The following is a 26796-nucleotide window of genomic DNA, read 5'->3' on the forward strand; positions in this document are numbered from 1 at the left end:
GTACTTATAGTTGAGTCAGTCAAAGTTTACTTCATTTATATGGCAAGAATATATAATGCAGTGCTATTCATGCTATCAAGTGACAACACTACCTACAGCCCTGCTAAAGAAGTGGTGTAAGCAGACGCCTATCAACAGAGGATTTTTCTTTCCATATAGAGTAAGAACAAACTGAAAAATAACTAAAAAACGAATAGACTGTTATATAGATAAATTGCAAACATTTTATGTTCCAGGACTACAGGGCCAATGATAATAGTTGGTAGACAGTCATTTTAATAAACTCAACCCAAGAACATGTCCTTACCAATCCGCTCCTGCTGGGTCTGCCTCCTACAGAGGATGCGACTGAGCTCACTGAACTTATAGAAGAACTGCTAGGACTGTGAGTTAGTGCTGACACTCCCATGGCCATTCTCTTGCTTTTCTTAGCTTTGGCTGGACTGGTTGATGGGAAACCAATGCGGATCACCTTGTGAATTGGAGCAAAAAGACCATACTTTGGTGGACACTGGAAATATCTAAAAAGAAAAGTAAACATAAGTTATACGATAGTTTAAATTAGTAGATATTACAAGTTGTCAAAGTCAGATTTGTTAAGGTGATTCACATCAATAGACAGTAAAGCTGAGGCATCCCAAATGTAAAAATCATACTCATCCTACTTCTAGGGTCAAATTCATCAAAGCTTTTATGCCAGAAACCTGCTGTAAAAAGTTTTAAAAAGATGGAACTTGAAGTTGTACAATAATTTTACGGCTTTTGTCATTTTCATGGCGGTTTGAAGCAGCTCCGCCAAAATAAGCCAAACTAGAGAAGAGCATGGGTGGGACAGAGTGTGGCTGTGGCTGTCCATCAAATTCAGCAAAAGTGCCACTGTTTCTTATATCAGAAAGGCTGACTGGAGTGGCATTTCAGGCGAGACTTACGCCATTCAAAAGTTGCACCTAAAGTGGCTTGCTCCTTATTTTTCGGAGCATCAAACTCTATCGAGCCCTTCATTAAGACTGGCGTGTGCAGCGCCAGGGTTAATGAATCGGTCCCGTAATATATATCACCTTGTCTTGAATTATTTCTTTATAGATTTGTATACTGGGGAAGAGATTTGCTTACACTAGGTATAATAATTTTGTGTTCAATTGTAAGGCCCAAAATCTAAATACACGTGCACACACATAGGTACCCACATTTCCTAAGAAAATAGTACAGCCATGAATCTTCTTGGGAATGATGCAACAAGGTTTTCACACCTGGATTTGGGGATCCTCTGCCATTCTTCCTTGCAGATCCTCTCCAGTTCCGTCAGGTTGGATAGTGAACATTGGTGGACAACCATTATCTCCAGAGATGCTCAATTGGGTTTAGGTCAGGGCTCTGACTGGGCCAGTCAAGAATGGTCACAGAGTTGTTCTGAAGCTACGCCTTTGTTATTTTAGCTGTGTGCTTAGGGTCATTGTCTTGTTGGAAGGTGAACCTTAGGAAGCTTGAGTACTGCAGAAATATTTTTGTAACCTTGGCCAGATCTGTGCCTTGCCATAATTCTGTCTCTCAGCTCCTTGGCCAGTTTCTTTGACCTCATGATTGTAATTTGGTCTGACATGCGCTGTGAGGTCTTATATAGACAGGTGTGTGCCTTTACAAATCAAGTCCTATCAGTTTAATTAAACACAGCTGGACTCCAAAGAAGGAGTAGAACCATCTCAAGGAGGATCACAAGGAAATGGACAGCATGTGACTGAAATATGAGTGTCTGAGCAAAGGGTCTGAATACTTATGACCATGTGATATTTCAGTTTTTCTTTTTTAATAAGTTTGCAAAAATTTCTACATTTCTGGGTTTTTTTCAGTCAAGATGTGGTGCAGAGTGTACATTAATGAGAAAAAAATGAACTTTTTTGAATATGCCAAAATGGCTGCAATGAAACAAAGAGCGAAAAGTTTAAAGGGGTCTGAATACTTTCCGTACCCACTGTAATTAATTAATTACAAGAGTTCTGGCTTCAAAAAGTGGCTTTTATAGCATTGTAAACCTACAAATTGAAATACAAAATAATTACTGTATATGGGATATTTCATTACCTAAGACACTGTTAGAGTCAAAAGACCAAAAGCTATTGCATATGTTATCCTACACAAGTCACATTGGGGGAATGCATTTTTTTCATGGACATGCGCACGTCTGCGTTTAAAAATGCATGCGTTTTAAGATTAAAAATGGCTAAAAAATGGTTAAAACACATGCGCAAAAAAGCAGCAAACGCATACAAAACGCATGATTCATTTTTTGTATGCGTTTGCACTGCGCAAAGACGCAGCGCAAAAAAAATGCTAGTGTGAAACTAGCCTTATGGAGGAAAACTCACACACCAGAAGAGTTCATCCACCACAAATTCATGTTAAGAACCTATATTTCTCCCCTTCACCTTGCCAAACAGAACTACTTCACCACCCTGATCTCCCTTCTATCCAACAACCCCAAGAAACTCTTTGACACATTTCACTCCCTCCTCAGGCCGAAAGCATAAGCCCCTATCACAGACATTTGCGCTGATGTCCTGGCCTCCCACTTTATAGAGAAAATAGATAATATCCGTCAGGAAATCCACCCCCAGACACCAGGTACCGTGACTCCCATCCCTCCGTGCATCTGCCCTGGCTCTTTCTCCACATTTGATCCCATCACAGAAGAAGTCTCCAGGCTCCTCTCTTCGTCTCATCTTACTACATGCACTACTGACCCCATTTCCTCACATCTCCTCCAGGCTCTCTCTCCAGTCGTCACAACTCACCTAACTACAATCTTTAATCTCTCCCTCTCCTTGGGCTTTTTCCCCTCCTCCTTCAAACACTCTATCATTACTCCATTATTAAAGAAACCCGCTCTCGACCCATCCTGCACAAACAACTACAAACCAGTCTCCAATCTCACCTTCATCTCTAAACTCTTGGAGTGACTGGTTTACTGCCGCCTTACCCGTTACCTCTCCACTCACTCCCTCCTAGACACATTACAGTACGGTTTCTGCCCCTTACATGCGACAGAAACTGCACTCATCAAAATGACCAACGACCTTCTGACAGCTAAATGTAACGGTGACCACTCTCTGCTCATTCTTCTTGACCTTTCTGCAGCCTTCGACACTGTTGACCACCATCTCCTACTCTCTAGGCTCCACTCACTACTAGGCATTAAGGAAACTGCTCTCTCCTGGTTCTCTTCCTATCTTTCTGACCGCTCCTTCACCCATTAGAACCCATACTAAGCATTACAAGGAGTTTTAATTTTCCCTGGAGTGCCCAAATGATAGCATATTACAGTTCCTGCAAAAAAATATACAGCTGCTTTTTGTAAACTGAGCATGTCTAGCTCATAAACTACGGTAAGCCGATTTATGAGTCTGCTGAATTCACAAGCCCAAATCTGCCCAATTCTTTCCTCAACCCCTCAAAGCAGAGTGATGCCAGCCCGTAGATTATTGTGTATAGAGAGGCTGCCGTCTCTCAGACTTGGGATGGTGGCATCAGTGCCAGGCTCATGAATATAGTGGATTCATAAATGTACTCTGCTTCTAAACTATGAAGGTGACAGAAGAGTTTTAGGAGATTAATCTAACAATAGTAATTCCTAAACGGTGCTCCATATTCTTATTCTTTGTGCAATTCTGTAATAAGGTGCAATAAACACGATAAAAGCGAACGTTCCTTCATACATCAAGACAGTGCAGGTGTTAGTCTGCTAGCCATATGTATCCAATGTTACATAACTTCTAAATAGCATTGATATACTTTATATATTTTTCCTAAAATTTTAAGAAAATTAATTATTCTGATTTCTATTTATCCATGAATCTGCCAGAATAAACTTCATCACGTGCAGAACCTCTCGCCAAGTCTGCTAGGCAGCTGTAGCATTCAACATCTGCACATTACAGCATTTACTTTCCATTCACCCTGGCCATGACTGTCCTGTAAAATCTATAAGCAAAAAACAAGTCAAGGATGTCTTGGTTATAAGATTGTAGCATAATGTTTATAAACACAAGCCCTTCTCTCAATCAGTACTTAGTTTAATCCCATCTGCATTGCTTTATAGCCGAAGCAACTGTATTTCGTCCTCCCTTTTATCCTTCACTATTGCACTGGCTTTATCTAATAGTATGAAAATAAGCCAAATAGCTGAGCACAAATGTTCCAATCCTTGTTCTGTTTCCAGACTGCAAGAATGTAAGCTGGACAAGTGCAATACGTCAAGAAATTCTTGGAAGATCCCAACATAGGAAGCAGGTGTTTGACCACAAAATCTTATACTACATACAAAATATATATTTAGAGAAACCATAATATTTAAAGAAGTCCTGTCTAGAGTTGAGCGACTTTGGTCGGATAGGGTTTCATGAAACAAAATTTGTTTCAAATGAAACTGGTCCGACTAGGGCAAAAAAAGTCGGAGTTTCATCCGAAACCCGACCCCAATGCAAGTCAATGGGAAATAAAAGTTGGCATTGAGTGGATGACATTGTTGTAATTTCTGCATATACTTCTAGTTTGTACATAACAAACGTCAAAAATATTATAAATGTAGTCTGATCCTACTCGCATTATGTTACAGAGCATGAGGAGCTCTCTCACTTTGTATTTTATTCATATAAATGTCTGCTCATTTGGCTTCACTTCTGCTATGTCTATCAATCTGTTCAGCTCCTTCTCCATCATAACATACTGCTTGCAGATCAGACTGCTTATTCAGTGTAACAGATCGCCTTTAAATGTATTTTTCACCTGGATGCTAGGCAGAGAATACAGCTCCCAAACACTTTCAGTAGTTTAGAGGGCTTTTCTATTCATTTTTTTGTTTGTTTTAAAATCAATAATTTTTTACTTGGTTTTAACTTTTTATTGGGATCATCACATATAAAAAAGGTGAAATACAGAAAAGTTTCATACAAAAGATTAGTTGTAACAATACCAAAAAAGTATCAGAAACAACATGGTTAAACAGCTACAATACTGGGGTTTTCACTATTTACTTCAAGCTCAAAAAGCTACATTTGTATCATGTTCTGTAGATGAGGTCTAAGGGGTAAGGTTTCTCCTTGTGGAGAGTGACATACCAGCTCTGGCTTGTCAAGGTAAGGAGGCTTATTCGCCGTGCAATGCTCCTCTGGGAAATTTTACATGCAAATTGCCTCTTCAGAGAGAAAGAGGACTTTTACTCTACAGCGCCACCTATTGGTAGTAGCAATCCTACAAGTCACAATCAACCCTTTAACGAGTCTTGTAATATGACTTAGGATAAAAGCCAAATCAGAATCTCAATTTGCAGACACAGTGTTTCGAGCTATTGGCTCTCATCAGCGCAAAGTATGAGATCTGATTTGGCTAGGTGAGAGGCTCTGGACTGAGGTCTAAGGGGTAAGGTTTCTCCTTGTGGAGAGTGACATACCAGCTCTGGCTTGTCAAGGTAAGGAGGCTTATTCGCCGTGCAATGCTCCTCTGGGAAATTTTATATGCAAATTGCCTCTTCAGAGAGAAAGAGGATTTTTACTCTACGGCGCCACCTATTGGTAGTAGCGATCCTACAAGTCACAATCAACCCTTTAACGAGTCTTGTAATATGACTTAGGATAAAAGCCAAATCAGAATCTCAATTTGCAGACACGGAGTTTCGAGCTATTAGCTCTCGTCAGTGCAAAGTATGAGATCTGATTTGGCTAGGTAAGAGGCTCTGGACTGTAGATTCTGTAGATGATGGAGCCATAATTTCCAAATTCAGAGGAAGGCTTGTACTCTGATATTTTTAAAAGCAACCATTTTTTCATTTGAGCACGTTGTGTTAATAGCCAAGGTACCGTAACTTCCTCTATGTTGTGTGAGCTAGTTTTTTCCATAGATTGTTGATAGCCATTTTGATGGCCAATAACATTTGTGCAGTGATCACTCTCCCTCTTATAAGAGCTGAATGAATGTTTAATAACAGTAAAGCTAAGGAGTGTGAGGATGTTATTCTAACATGGATAAGGGGTGAGATCAGTCGGAAAATGGAGGTCCAAATGCCGGTTATCACCCGTCAATCACAGATGATATGTAGCAAAGTACCTTTGTTACCGCAATTGCGCCAATACAGATGGGAAGTATCAGAGAACATGTGTTTTCATGTAAGCTTCGTAGAATGCAACACATATGAAAGTGCATTTAACAAATGTTAAAACAGTGTCCATTCCAGGCATGATCTTGTGCTCAGGGGTGGTGAGCCCGGGATGTGCTCGGTGCTTGGGGGCGGTGAGCCTAGGATGTGCTCAGGGGGGCGGTGAGCCTGGAATGTGCTCGGTGGGCTGTGAGCCTGGTATTTCTCTGCTCTGATATTTGTCTGCTGAGGGAGAGACAGCAGTCGGGATAACGGGATGGATGATGTGGAATATTAGGGATAGTAGTCCGGTGGCTCTGATGGGATGATGTGGGATATTAGGGGTAGTAGTATGGTTAGATGTGGCTTGTGCCTGCTGCACACTGATGCTTTGCGTGTTGCTATGTGGAGTGGGCGTGGCTTGATACATACATACACACACATACATACACTCAGCTTTATATATATATATATATAGATATATGATTGTGGCATTTACAGATATGTTTTACAGCAGCCAAGTGAACCATAAAAATTACAATATTCTGGAAATTACTCAACTACAACAGGAGAATGTACAAAGCATGTTCTGTGATCTGTGCAGAGGTCGGTGTGAATGAAATTTCAGAATGAAAAGGGTGAAGTGGTCAAAAATTACGTTGAGAAGTCTGAACTTTTAAATTCCTATTTTGCATCTGTGTTCTCCAAGAAAGCAAATGGAACTTCAACTGATCTTCACTGTGCCATTGAAGGAATAAAAGAATCCACATTATCTATAAACAGAGAGATGGTGAGGGGAAACTTAGCTAATTTAAATTAATTTAAATATCCTGGTCCAGATGAATTACATCTTAGGGTACTGAACCAGTTAGCAGAGGAAATTGCCGAACCAGTAGCTAGAATCTTTGAAAAATCCTGGCGAACAGAAGTCCCAGAAGATTGTAGATGGGCAAATGTCCCCATCTTCATTGTCCCCATCTTCAAAAAAGGAAAGAAGATGGAGGAAGCAAATTAAAGGCCAGTGAGCCTTACTTCAAAACCAGGAAATATCTTTGAACAAATTATTACACAGAATGTATGTAAGTACTTGGATAAGAATACAGTTATTAACCAGAGTCAGCATGGGTTTGTAGTAAACAATTCATGCCAGACTAATCTAATTTCCTTCTATTATGGAATCATTGACTGGGTGGATCAGGGAAATGCGGTAGATATAGTATATCTTGACTTCAGCAAAGCATTAGACAAAGTATCTCACACCATCTTTATTGAAAAAATGACTAAGTATGGGATTGACAAATCTACGGTTCGATGGATTCATAACTGGGTAGGTGATCATACTTAAAGAGTGGTAATTAATGTTTGCACATTCAATTGGAAGAGTATTTCAAGTGGGACACCACAAGGCTCTATCCTGGCCCCAGTGTTCTTCAACATTTTTATAAATGTTCTAGAAAAGGGAACTGAAGTTAAACTCATCAAATTTGCAGACGAAGAAAAGCTATGAGGGTTAGCTAACATGAGAGAAGACAGAGAAAGAATTCAGAAGGATCTAGATAAGCTTGAACAATGGGCAGTGACTAATGGAACAGTATTTAACAGAGAGAAATGCAAGATTTTACATTTGGGCAATAAAAATAAAAATTACATCTACAAAATGGGAGGAATAGAACTAAGCAACAGTACATGTGAAAAAGACTTGGTTATACTAATAGATCACAGTGTGATGTTTCAGCAAAAAAAGCAAACACAGTTCTAGGATGTGTTAAGAGAAGCACAGAAGCTAGATCAAAAGTACGGTAAATATCCCTCTCTACTCCTCATCAGTCAGGCCTCATCTGGAATACTGTGTCTAGTTATGAGCACCACACTTTAAAAAAGACATTGAAAAACAGGAGCAACTTCAGAGAAGAGCTACTAGGATGGTGAGTGGACTGCAAAGTATGTCCAACAAGGAACGATTAAAGGATCTTGCAAAAACGAAGGCTAAGAGGATACTTAATAGCTGTCTACAAATATCTGAAGGAATGTCACAGTCTAGAGACATCATCCTTATTCTCATTTGCACATGGAAACACAAGAAGCAATAGAATGAAACTGAAAGGGAGAAGATACAGTTTAGATATTAGAAAAATTTTGACAGTGAGGGTGATCAATGAGTGGAACTGGCTGTCATAAGAGGTGGTGAGTTCTCCTTCAATGGAAGAATTCAAATAAGGCTGGACAGACATCTATCTGAGACGGTTTAGTGAATCCTGCATTGCATTGAGCACGGGGTTGGACACGATGACCCTTGAGATCCCTTCCAACTCTATCATTCTATGATTTTATACTTGCTGAAAGCTTTCTCCATGACATATAATAAAATTGAGAATGTCATTGTTAAATCGCATGGAAAATATCATCCAAAGATAACATGTGGATACATAGTTTCTGAGCCTTCAGAAAAGGGCTAGCAAACACTCAGTTTGGCTTTCTTTATTTAAACATTAGACATTTATCTTTTAAACGTTTGTCAATTGGTGAGAGGGTTGAGAAATGTAGTTCAGTTACATTTTGCAGACACTTACCATATTTTTCAGACTATAAGATTCACCGGACCATAAGACGCACCCCAAATTTTCCGAAGGAAATAGGGAAAAAGTGTCAAATGGGGGTCCGTCTTACAGTCCGAATTCAGCTTACCCGGAGGGTGGGGAATCAGCAGCGCTGGTGGAGCGGGGTCACAGGGTGTGTTTGGTGGTCCGACGATATGACTCCCATCCCAGGTTGGTGAGGCAGCTTCCGGAAAATCCCATACCAGGTTGGTGCGGCAGGTTCGGTGGTGGTGCTCTGTGGTGCGGGGGGGACTCCACCAATATCTTGTGCCGAGATCTCAATCTGAGCATGCGCCGTCCCGGCGGCCATTTTCTCGGAGGCCACTGCATCGTAGCAATGGATATGCGGGGCTTTCACAAAATGCCGGTGGAGCCCCCCATCTCACACAGCACCACCGCCGCACCTGCCTGGAAAGGGAGTGTGATCATCGCCCAGCAGTGTCGGACCGGGACCGTCGCAGAATTGCCCGATTCTTGCTGCCGCCACAGTATTTGTAAGTATATTCCGACTATAAGACGCACCCCCATATTCCCCCAAAATCAGAGTTCTTAGATGTGTCATTAAGCAAACCTGAGAAAGGTAACCCCACCCACCACAGGCTATCTATGGACATTGTCTATTATTACAGCAGGGGGCAGATTTGGACCAGGAGGCATGTGTCAGCTATACACAGCAATGATAATGTCCTGGTGATAAAACTTTTAGTGTAAGTAAACAACATCACACAGCCTGATAAGTGATACATCATTGAAATCTGTGTTTTAACCCCTACCTCATGCTGTTCTCAGAATACATAGCAAAAACATGCTGACAAATTCCCTTTAAAAGACAACAGTAACAGTTCAGCCTCCATTGGCCTATATGCAACACACCGAGAGAATTAATAATTTTGTAATTATTTTTCATTCTTTATATTAATTACTCTAGAAGTAAGTACTTGCATCAATGTTCACATAAATAAGAATAACACACTGAAAATGTGGCACATATTCTAAATGTTAGTTGTTACCAGCAAAACACAATGAAATGTTAGGAAAGTGGCAAAACCAGAGAAAAATGCAAAGATATAATAATGAAATTTTAAAGCACAATTTAAATGATGCATGACCTATAAATATGAAGAAAGAAACAGGAAGCATAGAATAACAATATCATTTTCATCTGCAAATGACAGCCATGATTATTTTATGAGATTAGATTCATTTTTGATGAAGGTGGTCTGTTACATTTTATTTTAACTCCACAGCTACAACAAAGCTGTTTCCTTACGTCAATAAATCCAGATACAGTATATACAGAAGGTCATATCTGCACATCTCAGTCCAATGTTAGAAGTTGATTTTACTACTGTTTAGACAAAAAGAGGAACAAAATTATAAATTAGTTAAAAATAACTAAAGCTTTCCTTATTCAGAATTTCATCATTTTAAAGTACAGGCCGCAGCAAGCCTCCCCCTTCCCCCCTGCAGCGTAGGCAAAGGCCGGCATGACAGAGTGTTGGATTGGGGTGGGGACAGTTGGGATAGGTGGGGGTATGCAAAAGAAGGGGGTTTTATAGATCGGGGTATGGGAGGGGTTTTGCCAGTTCCCGCTCCGGAGACATTTGGAGCAGTCCCCCGTCACGTCGCGCGGTTGCTGGAGAGGCTGCGGGCGGCTGTGGAGCTTCAGCCGCCTGGTTGGCAGGAAGCCCAGGTGGCTGTCATTATTGGAGGGGCTGGCTGCACCCTGTAGTGCATTTGTTCCAAGATCTGGGCAGGTAAGTGTTGCTGCCTTTTTGTCTGCTGTTTAAATTGAATTTTTGGAGACTGTGAGTCTTCTTTAGTAGCTCTGCTAATTAGTTTAGTGTAGGGACTCGTAAGCGTGGGGACCCTTGGCGCGGGTTACGAGCTTACGTATTTTGGCAATTATTGGAGGAGGTAGCGATGAGACGCCGCTGGATTCATCCAGGACGCAGAGTTCCCGGTGTGTGGCTTCCGGAGCGCCTGTCCCCAGATGCACCTCCTCGGTCCCAGCAGGCCCCAGTCTGGGGGGAATCCAGTGGCCGGGCTGGGGCCCGCGGCGGTGAGTAGGCCTTCTCCCCCATCGCGGAAGGTAGCAGAGCTTCCACGCGCCGGGACCTCTGCTATTCCCAGAGAGTTTACGGCGGGTCGCCGTGGTGACGACCAGGCTAGGAGGCCGGCCTCTGCTGCAACACCGAGACGTCGGGGGAGATACCTGGATGCAGCGGCTGGCGGCGTCCCATGTGATGCTGGGCAGCTGGACATGTCGGGTGGCCGGGTATCATTGGTATTATCCTCCACCGGGCTGGAGATGATTTACAGCAAGGAGATCCTGGGAACAGTACGGGCAGTGGGCCTCCGCAGGGGGGGCTTGCCTCTCAGGCTGTGCTTGCTGACTCAGGAGGTGCTCACAGTACAGTCTCATCGAGGGTTGAGAGGACTGGAGGGGCAGTGGCATGAGGATCCTCATTTGAAGGCAGACCTCAGGGCCCTGAGGGTCCGGAGTTCAGATCAAGGATGACAGACGACTGGATGAATGCAAGGTCTGAGGCTGGAGGGATCACAGATCCCTCGCAGCCCAGTGAGTATGAGTCTATGTCTTGTCTGTTGCCGTCATTTTCGGTGTCCCCGTCGGGGAAGTTTAGTCAGGCATTGGGACCTGGAGTTCCAGGCCAGGGTGCGGGGGCTCAGATTGATGTAAGGGGTGATGAGGTTAGAGAGATAGTGTGTAAAATGCGGGAGTTGTTGGGCGTTTTGAGGGGGATAGGTCGACGCTGATTCATTTGGCCGCTTGGGTGGGTTTGCAAGGCGTAGGCCAGGGTTTTACGGGTAGGGGTTTGGTGGCGCCCAGTAGAATTTCTGACCCGGTGTCAGTGTCTGTACAGATGGAAAAAGAGAAGGAAGGTGGGATTCATTTAGATGACAGGGCGCATGGCGAAGTTTATGTCTGTTTTGAGGGGCAACTGGGGGCTCATTTGAAGAAAGGTGCGTGAGAAGATTTTGAAAGATGAGTATGTCGAGATCTTTTTACTTCTTCCATTGGAAAAGCTTAATTTGGATAAAGGTAAAAAGGATGAGAGTAAGAAAGAAGAGGAGGAAAAACGGAGGTGGCGATTGATTCCGCAGATGTTTGTTAATTGGTTGCAGGCGTTTGCGATTTTGGCGAGTGTGATTGGTGAGAAGTCTCCAGAGAATTGCTCTGGTTTGCTTTGCTATATGGATTCCATAGGGGAGGCTCATAGGGTTTATATGGGCCAGGCTTGGCTGTGGTATTATGAGCAATTCAGGCAGAGGAAGTCTGTTCGTCTGGTGATCCGGTGGGATCAAAAGGACATTGGTTTGTGGCTACGGGTCATGGCTCTGAGGAGATTTGGTCATTCCTTTCAGGGTGGGGCCACAGTTGCCGGCCAGTCCATATCCCAAGGAAGTAATTAGGGGGCCAGGGGCCAGTCAGGTCAGTCCGGAGGTCAGAAACACGGATTATGCTGGCAGTTTAATGAAGGTCAGTGCAAGTTTGGGACCACTTGCACCTGTGCTCGCACTGCAGTGGCTTGTCCCATGGTGCCGCCAGATGTTTCAAAAAGAGTAAGGCAAAACCAGAGAATAGTAATTCCAAAGGGGGCGACACCAGTGAAGCTGGACGCGATGGTTGCTTATCTAAGTAGGTTTCCAGATAGGGAAAAGGCGGAATTGTTATTGTTGGGTTTTAGGGATGATTATCGAATCCCTGCTCCTCCTTTTGTGATACCTCGGGTCCTTAAGAATCTCAGGTCGGCGGAGCAATATGCTGAGGTTGTTACAGAGAAGTTAGCTAAGGAGGTTGCATTAGGTAGGATGTCTGGACCTTTCAAGGTTCCTCTGCTGGCAGATTTGGTGGTTTCGCTTCTGGGTGTGGTTCCGAAGAAGGAACCGAATAAGTTCTGGCTTATTTATCATTTGTCGTGTTTTCGGGGGAGGTTGGTAAATGATGGTATAGACCCGGAGCTTTGCTCAGTTGTGTATAAATCCTTTAATGAGGTGGCGTGCTGGGTGCGCAGTTGCGGCAGGGGTGCATTTTTGGCTATAACTGATATCAAATCTGATTTTCGTCTGCTACCAGTTCAACCAGAAACTGTGAGGTTGTTGGGTTGTTATTGGGGAGAGGAGTTTTTCATGGAAAGATGTTTGCCAATGGATTGCTCGCTGTCCTGCGCCTTTTTTGAGGTGTTTAGTTCCTTCCTTGAGTGGGTCATGCGGGACATATCAGGTTTTGATTCATTGATACATTACTTGGATGATTTTTTGTATCGGGCCAGGTCAGTCCAGGTGCTGTGAAGTGATTTTGAGGACGTTTTTTGCGTGGTGAAATGTTTCGGTGTGCCATTGGCCCCTGGGAAAACGGTAGGGCCTTGCAAGAGCCTCTCTTTCCTGGGCATCGTGAATGACTCGGTCAATTGGGAGTTTAGGTTGCCTGATGACAAGGTGGTGGCCCTACGGGGGGAAGTGGCGTGGGAGAGGCATTTGAAAAAGCTGCCACTATGTGAAGTTTAATCGCTTCTCCGAAAATTGAATTTTGTTTGTAGCATTATCCCAATGGGGAGTTTTCTCGCGTAGGTTGGCCAGCGCTACGGCGGGTGTTAAGGCCCGCATCATTTTGTTCGTCTGTCTAGTGAGCATAAGGCTGACCTGGAAGCTTGGGACAATTTTTAGCACATTATAATGGCCATTCTTTGCTCATGGAGGAAGTGGTGGGCAACATTGAGTTGGATTTGTTTATATATGCGTCCGGTGGTGTCAGTTTCAGGGCCTACTTTAAAGGTCAGTGGTGTGGTGCTATTTGGCCCGAAGAATGGTTTGTGTTGGGCTTGGTTAAGAATGTAATGTTACTGGAGATTTTTCCCATTTTGGTGGCTGTGCACCTGTGGAAGGCTGATTTTCGGAATAGGTGAGTCCGGTTTCATTGTAATAACGTGGGTGTGGTGTGTGCGATCAATAGTTTGATGGCATCTTCACCCCAGGTTATAAGGGTTCTGCGGCATTTGGTGTTGTCTTGTTTGTCCTTAAACTCGTGTGTCACTGCGTCACATGTACCAGGTATTAAAAATTCCGTCGCTGATTCCTGTCTCGTTTGCGGTCAGATCATTTCCAGTTGCTGGCCCCGGATGCGGAGGAACAAAGTTTGGAATGCCCGGCGGAGCTTTGGAACGTAGTCTCCAGGCTGCAGAACCTTTGATTCGGGTGTCATTGGCTCCCAGCACTTGGGCCATTTATCATTCGGTATGGTGCGCATGGGAGGGTTTGTTGGTGGCGTGTGGGGCCAACAGCACAGGAGAGAATCAGGTGGGAATATTGCTATGGTGGTAGAGTCACGGGGCTGAAGAAGGTTGGTCGGCGGCAAAGGTGGGGCGAATTAGTGCAGCCTTAGCTTTTGGTTTTAAGCTGCGTGGTCAGAAAGATTTGACAAAGGAATTTTTGGTGAAACAAGCGATTAAGGAGTTTAGAAGGGAGTGTGGGCAGGGTGACAGTAGGCACCTGGTCTCTTTTAGGGTGCTGGAACGGTTTGGTGCTTGTTTAGAAGATCTTTGCGGCTCTTATTTTGAGGCTACTCTTTTCGGCTGGCTTCCTCTCTGGCCTTTTTTGGTGCATTACGGGTTGGGTAAATTGTGTCTCCTAGTAAGAGTAGGCAGGGAGGCTTGTTGGCTAAGGATGTGGTGATTACCAGCGGTCGCTTGGAATTTTGGATTAGGCGGTCTAAAACGGACCATGAGGGGAGGGGTAAGCGGGTAGTGTTGGGGGTAGTGCCAGGTTCTTTGATGTGCCTGATACGTTATTTACAGGTTTTTAATAGCTTGCAACTGGTAAGGAAGTGGCCGTTATTGCGTCATGAGGATGGGTCTTTTCTTTCAAAATTTCAGTTTATCGCAGTCTTCAAGAAAGCTTTAATTTTGTTGGGTTTGGATGCTTCTAGGTTTGCGTCTCATTCTTTACAGCTTGGGGCTACAACGGAAGCAGCTGTTAGTGGTTTAGCCCCGGAAGTAGTGCAGAGAATCGGGAGATGGGATTCCAGGCGTTACAAGAGCTATATTAGGTCGCAAGAGATGGGGATATTTCCATGAGGGGGTGGTTTTGCGGTTGCTTGGTTTATTAACTCTTGGTCGTAAGCTGTTTTATGTTTTGTTTTAGATCCCAATCCTTTGTTGGTCTGGATTCTGGGCCATTCCTACGTCCATTGGGGTGCAAGGCGTGAGGACATGTGACCCGAGGGAAGCCAACTAGGGTTTTCAAGGAATGTGGTCGTTATCAGGTGGTTGGGATTTCGGCGCATGTCTTGGAGCAGGGTCACTCAGGAGTTTCATAGTAGTGTCAGGTTGGATAGGTCACCTGATATTTTAGTGCTACACGTTGGAGGGAATGACCTTGGGGTTCACGATTTGTTGAGGCTAGGAGTGTCTTTTCGTGGTCTGATGTGGTGTGGTCAGATATTGTTCCGCGGAAATGCTGGAGGCAATGCTAGATCAGTTGTGGGGATCAATAAGGCGAGAATTAAGGTGAATCGGGCGATATCTAGTATTTTAAGCAGAAATGGTGGTGTGGCGGTGCGTTATTTTGAATTAGAGGAGGGGTAGGGAGAATTCTGGTAGGGAGAGGGGTGCTTTTGAATGCTGTGGGCATTGACCTGTGGGCACTCGGTTTACAGAGTGGTATTGAGAGGGCCATAGCTGTTCAGCGTGGGTGGTGTCTCGCGCATTTGAGGTGTTCAAATACCCTCATTATTAGGGGGTCCTTGAAGTTGGTGCTAAATTCGACTGGGGAATTCGTCGGTTTATGGATTCCTAAGTTGGTGTTATATTATGGGTTTTCTGGTCTGGTGAATTTGGGGGGATTTTGCCAACATTGGGCTGGATCCCCGGGGTTAAGTGGACAATGGAACCCTTCGGGGTGTTTGGTGCTCCCGAGCCAGTGGGGTAATGGCTGGGAGTAATTGATGGTACAGTATGTTATGCGTTCAGTTTTCATTATGGTTAATCACCAGATTTTGAGCTTCAGGGACCCTCCCCGTGTTATTTATCTGCTGTTAAATATTGTATGTTTATAATAAAGGCTGCTGTGGCCAAAAATCATCCAAAATTGGAGTTTGTGTTTTTATTAATGGGAACGGGATCAGGTTTGGAGGAATGTTGGGTTATTTGGGGATATAGTAGAAGGAAGTAGTTGCCCCACCCAGAACATCGACAATACCAATGTCAAGTACAGGCCGGAGCAAGCCGCCTCCTCCCCCCCTGCAGCGTAGGCAAAGGCCGGCATGACAGGGGGTTGGGGGGTAATTTGGGATAGGTGGGGCGTATGCAAAAGAAGGGGGTTTTATAAAGCAGAGTATGGGAGGGGTTTTGCCAGTTCCCGCTCCGGAGACATTTGTGAGCAGTCCCGCCCGCCCTATTTTTTGCTTGTTTATTGTGTTGGTTTGTGGATTCGGTCATCGGTCATGGTGGCTGTGATGCGGTTGGGGGGTCCTTGAAGTTGGTGCTAAATTTGTCTGGGGAATTCGTGGGTTTATGGATTCCTCAGTTGGTGTTATATTATGGGTTTTCTGGTCTGGTGAATTTGGGGGAATTTTAGTAATGTTGGGCCGGATCCCCTGGGTTAAGTGGACAATGGAACCCTTCGGGGTATTTGGTGTTCCCGAGCCAGTGGGGTAACGGCTGGGAGTAATTCATGGTATGTTATGTGTTCACTTTTCATTATGGTTAATCACCAGATTTCTGAGCTTCAAGGACCCTCCCTGCGTTATTTATTTGCTGTTAAATATTGTATGTTTATAATAAAGGCTGCTGTGGCCAATTATTATCCCAAATTGGAGTTTGTGTTTTTATTAATGGGAAGGGGATAGGGTTTGGAGGAGTCTATTCTATTATTTCTAAACACTGCTTTTCGGTGATCACTTTATATCTCCGTTCATACTGCACCCACACACACACAAATGATACACCATTTGAAAGGTTAACTTGCCCCCTTCAGCAAGAAAGTATCCAAACAAACCACACATCCACAATTTGATCACAAAATACAGTTTAATTATTAATTTTCATAAACCTGAAGTAAGGAAAAACGACCTGCGGTTGGCACCACAGTACCCCAAAGCACACTACCACAAAGCTGCTCACAGACATCACAAACAAAACCAAACATTTGCATTGGGGGCTTTCTAGCTTGCGGAACTGCTTACCCAGCCTATTTTAGCCAAATTGGAGGATGCCACCCTTCACTGCAGGTGAGGTACATATGCAAACACATTTGTAAACATGCACTGCCTATTGAATTGCACACTTGCTCCGTTCATACTACACCCACACAAACAAATGATACACCATTTGAAAGGTCAAATTACATGCAGGTGGCAGCACATTACCACAAAGCAAGCTACCACAAAGCTGTTTACAGATATCACAAACAAATCCAAACATTTGTCTTGGGGTCTTTGCAGCTTGCTCAAGTGCTTGCCCAGCCTATTTCAGGCACATTGGAGGATTGCACACTTCACTGCAGGTGAGTCACATATGCAAACACATTTGTATACATGCACTGGTTTTTCGGTGATTACTTCGCCCCACTCACACAAATGATAGACCATTTCAAAGGTAAACTTGCACCCTTCAGCAAGAAAAGAACCAAACAAACCACACATTCATGATTTTATCACTAAATACAGTTTAAACATTAATTTTTATAAACCTACAGAAAGACACAATGACCTGTAGGTGGCACCTCAACCGGAAGACATTTTTTGGCCTCTACTTATCAAACCAATTTATTGTATTACCAAGCTACATCTATAAATACCTGTCTGTGTTCATCATCTCATGAAATACATTTACATTTGACCAACTTGCTTTTTCTGACATTGCCTGTGCCCCCGACGACCAATGTGCGAAAATTTTGCACGGGCCAAGCTAGTGTTGGGTTATTTGGGGATATAGTAGAAGGAAGTAGTTGCCCCACCGAGAACATCGACAATACCAATGTCATGCTATTAATAAGTGCTTCTGAAACTGTAAGCAGGGATCGCTGGGGAGGCACCCCTGCTGTTGGTGACGGATCTTAAATGAAACAAAATAGGAAAAGAACTGAGAGGGGAACACGCAAAGAAAATGCAGGAGCAGCTATAGAGAAGACCTAAGCAAGATAATTCTAAAATGGGGAGCTGGGACTCCAAATATCCCTCTAACTTAAAATATAGAGATTAAAGACTGCATGTTGCAGGAAAATTTAAAAAGGTCCTCCCAAGATGCGATAGGACAAACCAAAATGAGAAAGTGAAAACACCTGCATAGAGGCAAGATGCCAAAACAAGGACAACAGCATTATCAGCAGTTGGAAAGAAGCAACACAGGCTGTGGACAAGCAGAGAGGGAAACCCATCCACAGCCAGAGATCACCGGATCGAGTCCCAGAGTCAAGCCATGACACTTATCAAACAAGTATATATATAACAATACAAGAAAGTATACATAAATGTATATAATCAAAATAGAAGAAATGCCTTGTTTATGTGTCGCCCCTGAGGGTTCAGTCGCCACTATTCAGGTAAGGTGGAGACACCTGACCACACTCCAACACCTGCATTCCACACAACATAGTAGTGTAGCAAAGCACCCTTTGGTGACTCCCTGCTTGGAACACGAAGCGGGCTGGGAGGTGGGTGGAGTTTAGTTTGCACTCAAAAGAGCGGGAAGAGGAAAGCATTTAGGCAGTTAGTCACAGGAGTCTGACGAGGTCAGTCTGTGAAAGGAGATCCCCTGAGTGGATCAGGGGAACAAAAATAGAAAGCCTGACTCTCCATAAGAAGGAAAGAATTAGTATGGAACGTGAGGAGGAGAAGAAGAGAACCAAGGATCAGGGTTAGAGGAGAACCCTTCCTAAGTTCTAAGCGCAAGGCTGGGGTCCGGTCCCTGAGGTTGTATGGATACTAATGGTCCTGCAGCAGACACTGGAGCAATAGAAGTTGTCACCACTTTATTTCCACACCAGCCTTGGGGGCACAACAGCAACGTAAGAGAGCCGGGACTAGGTAGCAAGGAGTCCCTGAAGCAGGCTACAGCTGTCTGCCGTACAAGTAGAGTTCATAGAAACATCTGACAGGAGGAACTCCAGTGTAACTCAGTACTGTGAGTACTTCACTAAAGGCGCTAAGAGGGAGACGTTCAGAAAAGGCATATAAGTTGGCGGAGTGTTGGAAAGGAGTATTTCATCTTGCCTGGAAGTTGGCTGAGCTCCTGATCTGGAGGACACAGCACTGATGCGGGCTCTGGTGCCACAACAGACTGTGAGTAAAGCTTTGGAACTTCATGCCCCGGTGTCCTCCACTTATTCCTGCCTCAACCCGCTGTCAGGGTCCTGACAGCGCCGGCGTACAGCCTCCGCTAAGCAGGGACTCACCCGCATCGTAGGGACCCCTGGGGACAAGAACAGCCGGAAAATAAAGATGCACAGGACCTGAATGTAGAAGTTTAGCAAGCCGGCACAGGACCTACGGTCATGTGAACGGTCATGTGACTGCAAGGGGGCGGGGCTTAGCGTCCTGCTTTCAAAGAAGGTAGAAAACTCAAAGTCGGGCAAAGCGGGGGTCATGCACAGTACAGGCAAGCGAGGTACAGGAGCTATAAACAGACGGGAGGTCAGACAAAGCCAAAGGTCATACACAAGATATCAGTAAAGTACCAGGGATGAGACAGAACGGATAGTCAGGGCCAAGCAGAGATCAAAACCAAACACACGTAGAAGGTACCAGGCAGAATCCAAAGCAAAATCCAGAGAACAGACCGAGTCGTACACAGAGAATCAAGCAACCAGAACACAGCACTAACACACTCAGGGGTCTGACACTACACCATCTAAGTGTCACTTCACCTACTCTGCCCTGGGACTACAGCCCTGCCAGTGGAGGGCTATAACATCATTGCTGCACTACACTGGGACTACAGCCCTGCCTGTAGAGGGCTATAACATCATTGCTGCACCACACCATCTGTCCCAGAGGATCTGTCTGCAGCGTCGGCTTAACATCTTCATTGCCGAACACCACAGGTGGCGTCACAATTAATTCTTTCATTCTAATTATCATAAGCACATTGAACATTCCCCCCCTTTTGCAATGGGCGGCCACGGGCCAGGTCCCAGCTGCCGTGACATCTCCCATTGAAGCTCATCGGGACCGGTATCGAGTACCCCACCGCCCTGGGAGGGCGACCCATTTATATAATGTAATCACTCCACACAGATTAGGCGATCATAAAAAGGAAAACAAAAGTCATGGTTTACCGCTATAGAGAAGGGCCAGAAGACCCCAGCAGCTTGTTTCACGTACTCCTACACTGATTAGAAGCACTATCCCTTCATAGTAAATGGTGCAGGTTTCTTTTGGCAGTGTAGGGGTTAAACTGTTCAGCTCAGCGTCTCTGAAACTTTCCTGCTTGGATGATCTCAGCTGTTCAGTATTGGCCAGTCCTCTCTCCAATATAAACTCGCCTTTGGCAATCTGGATTACTAATGTTAGTCTTATACTGCCTGGTGTGGAGTGGAGGTTTCGGTTGTTGGTAGAGGTGTTTGGAATGTTAATCTGGGACTGTTGCTTGGTGTTTCGGCTGTGTGCAAATCCTCATTCTCTCATAATTGGTTTTCCTTCCTTTTCTCATCAGTGTTCCTCTGTTGTCTGTGAGTGTATATTTGTATGATAGGTATTTTCATGTATCTCTGCACTTACTCCCTTGTTAGTCTGGTTTGTCTACAGTGAAGGAAATAATTATTTGATGTGATTTTCTGGATTTTATTTTTGACATTCTATCTCTCAATGTTAAAATTAACCTACCCTTAACCCCTTTACCACCAAGGGTGGTTTGCACGTTAACTCCGGGGCCAATTTTTACAATTCTGACAACTGTCCCTTTATGAGGTAATAACTCTGAAATGCTTCCATGGATCCCACTGATTCTGACAATGTTTTCTCATGACTTATTGTACTTCATGTTAGTGGTAAAATTTAATTCATATAACTTGCATTTATTTGTGAAAAAAACGGAAATTTGGTGAAAATTTTGAAAATTTCACAGTTTTCCAAGTTTGAATTTGTATGCTCTTAAATCACAGAGATATGGCAGTCAAAAAACGTAAGTAACATTTCCCACATGTTTACTTTACATCAGCACAATTTGGGAACCAAATTTTTTTTTGTTAGGAAGTTATAAGGGTTAAAAGTTGACCAGCGATTTCTCAATTTTACAACACCATTTTATTTTTACGGACCACATCACATTTAAAGTCACTTTGAGGGGTCTATATGATAGAAAATACCCAAAAGTGACACCATTCTAAAAACTGCATCCCTTAATAACAGATTCAAGAAGTGTATTAACCTTTCAGGTGCTTCACAGGAATTTTTAGAATGTTTAAAAAAAATTGAACATTTAACTTTTTTTCACAAAAAAAAATTACTTCAGGTTCAATTTTTTCATTTTACCAAGGATAACAGGAGAAATTGGACTGGAAAAGTTATTGTGCAATTTGTCCTGAGTACGCTGATACCTGATATGTGGGGGGGAACTACTGTTTGGGCGCATGGCAGAGCTTGGAAGGGAGGAGCGCTGTTTGACTTTTTTACTGTTTGGCTGGAATTCAGATCGGATGCCATGTCAAGTTTGGAGAGCTCCTGATGTGCCTAATCAGTGGAAACCCCCAAGTGACCCCATTTTGGAAACTAGACCCCCCAAGGAACTTATCTAGATATGTGGTGAGCACTTTGAACCCCCTAGGGCTTCACAGAAGTTTATAACGTACAGCCGTACAATTAAAAAATCAGATTTTTTCCACAAAAATGATCTTTTCACCCCCAATTGTTATTTTCCCAAGAGTAACAGAACCCCAAAAGTTATTGTGCAATTTGTCCTGAGTACGCTGAAACCCCATATGTGGGAGTAAACCACTATTTGGGAGCATGGCAGAGCTCGGAAGGGAAGCAGCGCCATTTGACTTTTTTGGCTGGAATTGAGATCGGATCATGTCGCGTTTGGAAAGCCCCTAATGTGCCATAACAGTGGAAACCCCCCAATTCTAACTCCAACCCTAACCCCAACACACCCCTAGCCCTAACCCTAGCCCTAATGGGAAAATGGAAATAAATACATTTTTTTTTACTTTATTATTTTTCCCTAACTAAGGGGGTGATAAAGGGGGTTTAATTTACTATTTATAACGGGGTTTTATGTTTGGCAGCTGTTGCACGCTAAAAGACGCTTTTTATTGCAAAAATAGTTTATGCATCACCACAACTTGAGAGCTATAATTTTTCCATATTTTGACCCACCGAGTCATGTGAGGTCTTATTTTTTGCGGGACGAGTTGATGTTTTTATTGGTACCATTTTTGGGCACGTGACATTTTTTGATCGCTTTTTATTCTGATTTTTGGGACGCAGAATGAACAAAAACCAGCGTTTCATGAAGTTCTTTTGGGGGGTGCGTTTACACCGTTCCGTGTGCGGTAAAATTGATAAAGCGGATTTATTCTTCAGGTCAGTACGGTTACAGCGATACCTCATTTTTGTCTTTTTTTCTGTTTTGACGCTTTTATGCAATGAAAACAATTTTATATTAAAAATAATTATTTTTGCATCGCTTTATTCTGCGACCTATAACTTTTTTACTTTTTCGCTGATGATGCTATGTGGTGGCTCGTTTTTTTGTGGGACAAGATGACGTTTTCAGCAGTACCATGGTTATTTATATCCGTCTTTTTGATCGCGCGTTATTGCACTTTTTGTTCGGCGGTATGATGATAAAGCTTTATTTTTTGCTTCGTTTTTTATTTTTATTTTTTAAGGGGTTCAATAAAGGGGTTAACTAGTGGGACAGTTTTATAGGGCGGGTCGTTACGGACACGGCGATACCAAATATGTGTACTTTTATTGTTTTTTTTTATTATTTTCAAAAAATGAATTTATTAGGGAATATTTTTTTTTTAAATTTATTTAGCGATTTTTTATAAATTATTTTTACACTTTTTTTTTAAACTTTATTACAATGTCCCAGGGGGGGACATCACTGTCATGTGACAGATCGCTGTGACAGATCAGCGATCTGTCACAGGCAGTGCTGCCGTTTTCCTCGTGCCGTCACTTTGCAGGCATGAGGAAGCCGCCTTTCTGCAGGCCCCCGAAGGTCCCCGTCGCCATTTTGGATTCGGGGACCTGCAGGGAAGGAGGCCCCCGCAGCAGTGCTGCAGTGCTGCACATTGCGCTGCTGCGGGGGTCTCAGGGAAGCACGGAGGGAGCCCCCTCCCTGCCGATGCTTCCCTAAACCCCCGGTACACTGCGATCGTGTTTGATCGCAGTGTGCCAGGGGTTAACGTGTCGGTGGCGGTCCGTGACCGCCCCTGACACATAGTGCTGGGTGTCAACTGTGATAATCAGCTGACACCCGGCCGCGATCAGCTGCGCTCCCCCCGTGAGCGCAGCTGATCGCGCTAGACGTACTATTCCGACCTTGGGAATTAGGTCCCAGGTCACATGGACGGAATAGTACATCTCATGTAGGAAAGGGGTTAAAATTATAAATGTCTTTGTCAGTGGGAAAACTTAGAAAATCAGCAAGGGTTCAAATAATTATTTCCTTCACTATATGTACTAACACTATAACTGTCCACTTCTCTGGGTGGGGGAGGGGGCAGATATAGGGCTGACTCTGGAGATCAGCAAGGTACATGACCCTAGCGTCTTCACCATCAGAAGTAATCTAGAGAGCAGGGATAGCTAGGGCCCCCCTATCTTTAGGGACAGGGAAGGAACTCCTGTCCCCGGGTGGTCCGACAACAGAGATGTGACAAATAAGATGGTAGGCTACAAGCAAAAAACTGCTGCATGTGAACTGTGGCTACATTTCAATATGATAGGGAATGCCGCAGAGTGAAATTGCGTCACTATGAGTAGAACACCATTTTTAATTGATCTTGGTCAAGCGATAAGGCATGTCTGACCATAAAGACGATTCAAATAAATTGATGGTCATATAATAAATAGATATATCAGATAATTCAGAGTTGCTCTTTATGGACGGATCTCTAGACATAGAAGGTTACCATCATGAGACAAGTAATTTAGTGATATGTACTCAGTAAGGTTAATTATATAAAATACATTATTCATTGTAATTATAACATGGGTGCCATGTTTATATTCAGACACCATTATAATTTTTTTGCCAACAGTCATGACCTGTTGTGGTCACTTGTAAACCTCCATGTTCTTGGAGTTCTCAGTGTATGATCACAATTATTGACAATTATGGCAGAGCAAACTGAAAGTCTCTATAGCCACTACTCCCAAGCACTGAAATAGGACTTTCCCATAAGGGATGGGGGCAGTGCTCTAGAATCACTGCGTTGAGAAACACGTGATGGTGTCTCCGCATTGTTGGATGTTGATCTCCATGAGGTCAATCATCCTCATTTTTCATAGTCTTCTACTAGGCATTGCTCCTACTAGCCAGTTTCCTACTCCACACTGATGAGGGGCAAATACCCCGAAACAGCTGTCTGTGGATGGATACCATGTTTTGGCATAGGTGGTTTCCTTCATTGGAGACTGCCCTTCCCGTGGTTGTTCCTTCCCGGTGAAAGACCTGGCTAGTCATTGCTTGCATTGAGAAACATGTGATGGTGCCTCCGCGGCTTCTGTTTTGCATGCTTTTGCATATTTCCCATAAGGGATGGGGTCAGTGCTCTAGAATCACTGCGTTGAGAAACACGTGATGGTGTCTCCGCAGTGTTGGATGTTGATCTCCATGAGGGCAATCATCCTCATTTTTCATAGTCTTCTACTAGGCATTGCTCCTACTAGCCAGTTTCCTACTCCACACTGATGAGGGGCAAATACCCCGAAACAGCTGTCTGTGGATGGATACCATGTTTTGGCATAGGTGGTTTCCTTCATTGGAGACTGCCCTTCCCGTGGTTGTTCCTTCCCGGTGAAAGACCTGGCTAGTCATTGCTTGCATTGAGAAACATGTGATGGTGTCTCCGCGGCTTCTGTTTTGCATGCTTTTGCATATTTCCCATAAGGGATGGGGGCAGTGCTCTAGAATCACTGCGTTGAGAAACACGTGATGGTGTCTCCGCAGTGTTGGATGTTGATCTCCATGAGGTCAATCATCCTCATTTTTCATGAAATAGGACTATATCTCAGTAGGCATACTAGCTTATACAACTCTGGAAATGTTATTTATTTTTACTCAGGTAAGGATATAGCGTAATCATACCTGGTACCAGCCACAGCTCCATCATTTTTCCCCAGGGGTTCATCCAGCTCTACTCCACACCATTCTCCTTTTGCAAAATCCGTCTCTCCTACATAACGAACAACGCCAGTTTTTGTACCACCAACCTGCAAAGCAATGCAGAGAGCTTGTAATTCAGAAGTGTAACATCACAACTAACACAACCACTATAGCTTAGATAAGAGCATTATAAATCTAAGTTCTGATACATGCTGCCTGGTCCAAGGTGACGTGCAGCATGTATTAGGCAGTAGCTGAATGATTCCAGACACATACATTTATAACACTGAAATGCTCTGGCATTTCCGAGTACAACATAGGCTAATGGCTGCCAGGGACCCAGCTGCGCTGGAAACTAGTTGGCCAGGCGGGTCCCCAACGGCTTCTCCCTGCCTGCTACCTAGGAGTTACAGGTCTCTCCTTCTTAGTGCTTTTCAAAGTTAAACATATACTTTATGGCTGGGATCGTGCCTGTAAATCAGGCAGCATATACTGTGGGGAAAATAAGTATTTGATACGCTGCCAATTTTGCAGGTTTTCCCACCTACAAAGAATGGAGAGGTCTGTAATTTTTATCATTGGTACACTTCAACTGTGAAAGACAGAATCAAAAAATCCAGAAAACCACATTGAATGATTTTTACATAATTAATATGTACTTTATTGCATAAAATAAGTATTTGATACAATAGAAAAGCAGAACTTAATATTTGGTACAGAAACCTTTAATTGCAATTACAGAGGTCAGACATCTCCTGTAGTTCTCGACCAAGTTTGCACACACTGCAGCAGGGATTTTGGCCCACTCTTCCATACAGATCTTCTCCAGATCTTTCAGGTTTTGGGAATGTTGCTGGGCAACATTGAGTTTCAGCTCCCTCCAAAAATTTTCTATTCGGTTCAGTTCTGGAGACTGGCTAGGGCTCTCCAGGACCTTGAAATGCTCCTTACGGAGCCACTCCTTAGTTGCCGTGGCTGTGTGTTTTGGGTCATTGTCATGCTGGAAGACCCAGCCATGACCCATTTTCAATGCTCTTACTAGGAAAGGAAGTTGTTGGCCAAAATCTAGAGATATATGACCCCATCAATCCTCCCTTCAATACGGTTCAGTCATACTGTCCGCTTTGCAGAAATGCACCCCCAAAGTACGATGTTTCCCCCACCATGCTTCATTGTTGCAATGGTGTTTTTTTGGGTTGTACCCATTCTTCTTCTTCCTCCAAACACAGCGAGTGGAGTTGATACCAAAAAGTTCTATTTTGGACTGATCTGACCACATGACCTTCTCCCATACCTCCTCTGGATCATCCAGATGGTCGTTGGCAAACTTGAAACGAGCCAGGACACATGCTGGCGTCAGCGGTGGGACCATGCATGCCCTGCAGGATTTTAATACATGACGGCGTAGTGTGTAACTAATGGTAATGATTGGGACTGTGGTCCCAGCTCTCTTCAAGTCATTGACCAGGTCCTCCTGTGTAGATCTGGGCAGGTTCCTGACCTTTCTCAGAATCAACCTTACCCCACAAGGCAAGATCTTACATGGAGCCTCAGATCGAGGAAAATTTACAGTCATCTTGTGTTTCTCCCATTTTCTAATAATTACACCAATAGTTGTTGCCTCCTCACCAAAATGCTTGACTATTGTCCTGTAGCCCATAACAGCCTTGTGTGTGTCTACAATTATGTCCCTAGTGTCCTTAGACAGCTATTTGGACTTGGCCATGGTAAAGAGGTTGGAGTGTGATTGATTGTGTGGGAAGGTGTCTTTCCTATA

General features: G+C 43.8%; 1 protein-coding gene across 7 annotated transcripts in view; it reads right to left on the reverse strand.

Annotated features, from left to right (window-relative positions):
* Positions 1-26796, reverse strand: part of CLIP2 (CAP-Gly domain containing linker protein 2) — a 188119-nt gene that overhangs the window by 52928 nt on the left and 108395 nt on the right. For all 7 annotated transcript variants that reach the window (XM_073574816.1, XM_073574828.1, XM_073574855.1 and 4 more), the window contains 2 exons: positions 25002-25126; positions 308-521 (listed from right to left, as the gene is read on the reverse strand). In XM_073574816.1, the coding sequence (XP_073430917.1) occupies positions 308-521; positions 25002-25126 (339 nt within the window). The remainder of the gene's footprint in view (positions 1-307; positions 522-25001; positions 25127-26796) is intronic.

The sequence above is a fragment of the Dendrobates tinctorius genome, unplaced genomic scaffold (genome assembly GCF_039654945.1).
Source record: "Dendrobates tinctorius isolate UK_male_01 unplaced genomic scaffold, ASM3965494v1 ptg000007l, whole genome shotgun sequence".
Classification (NCBI taxonomy): Eukaryota; Metazoa; Chordata; class Amphibia; order Anura; family Dendrobatidae; genus Dendrobates; species Dendrobates tinctorius.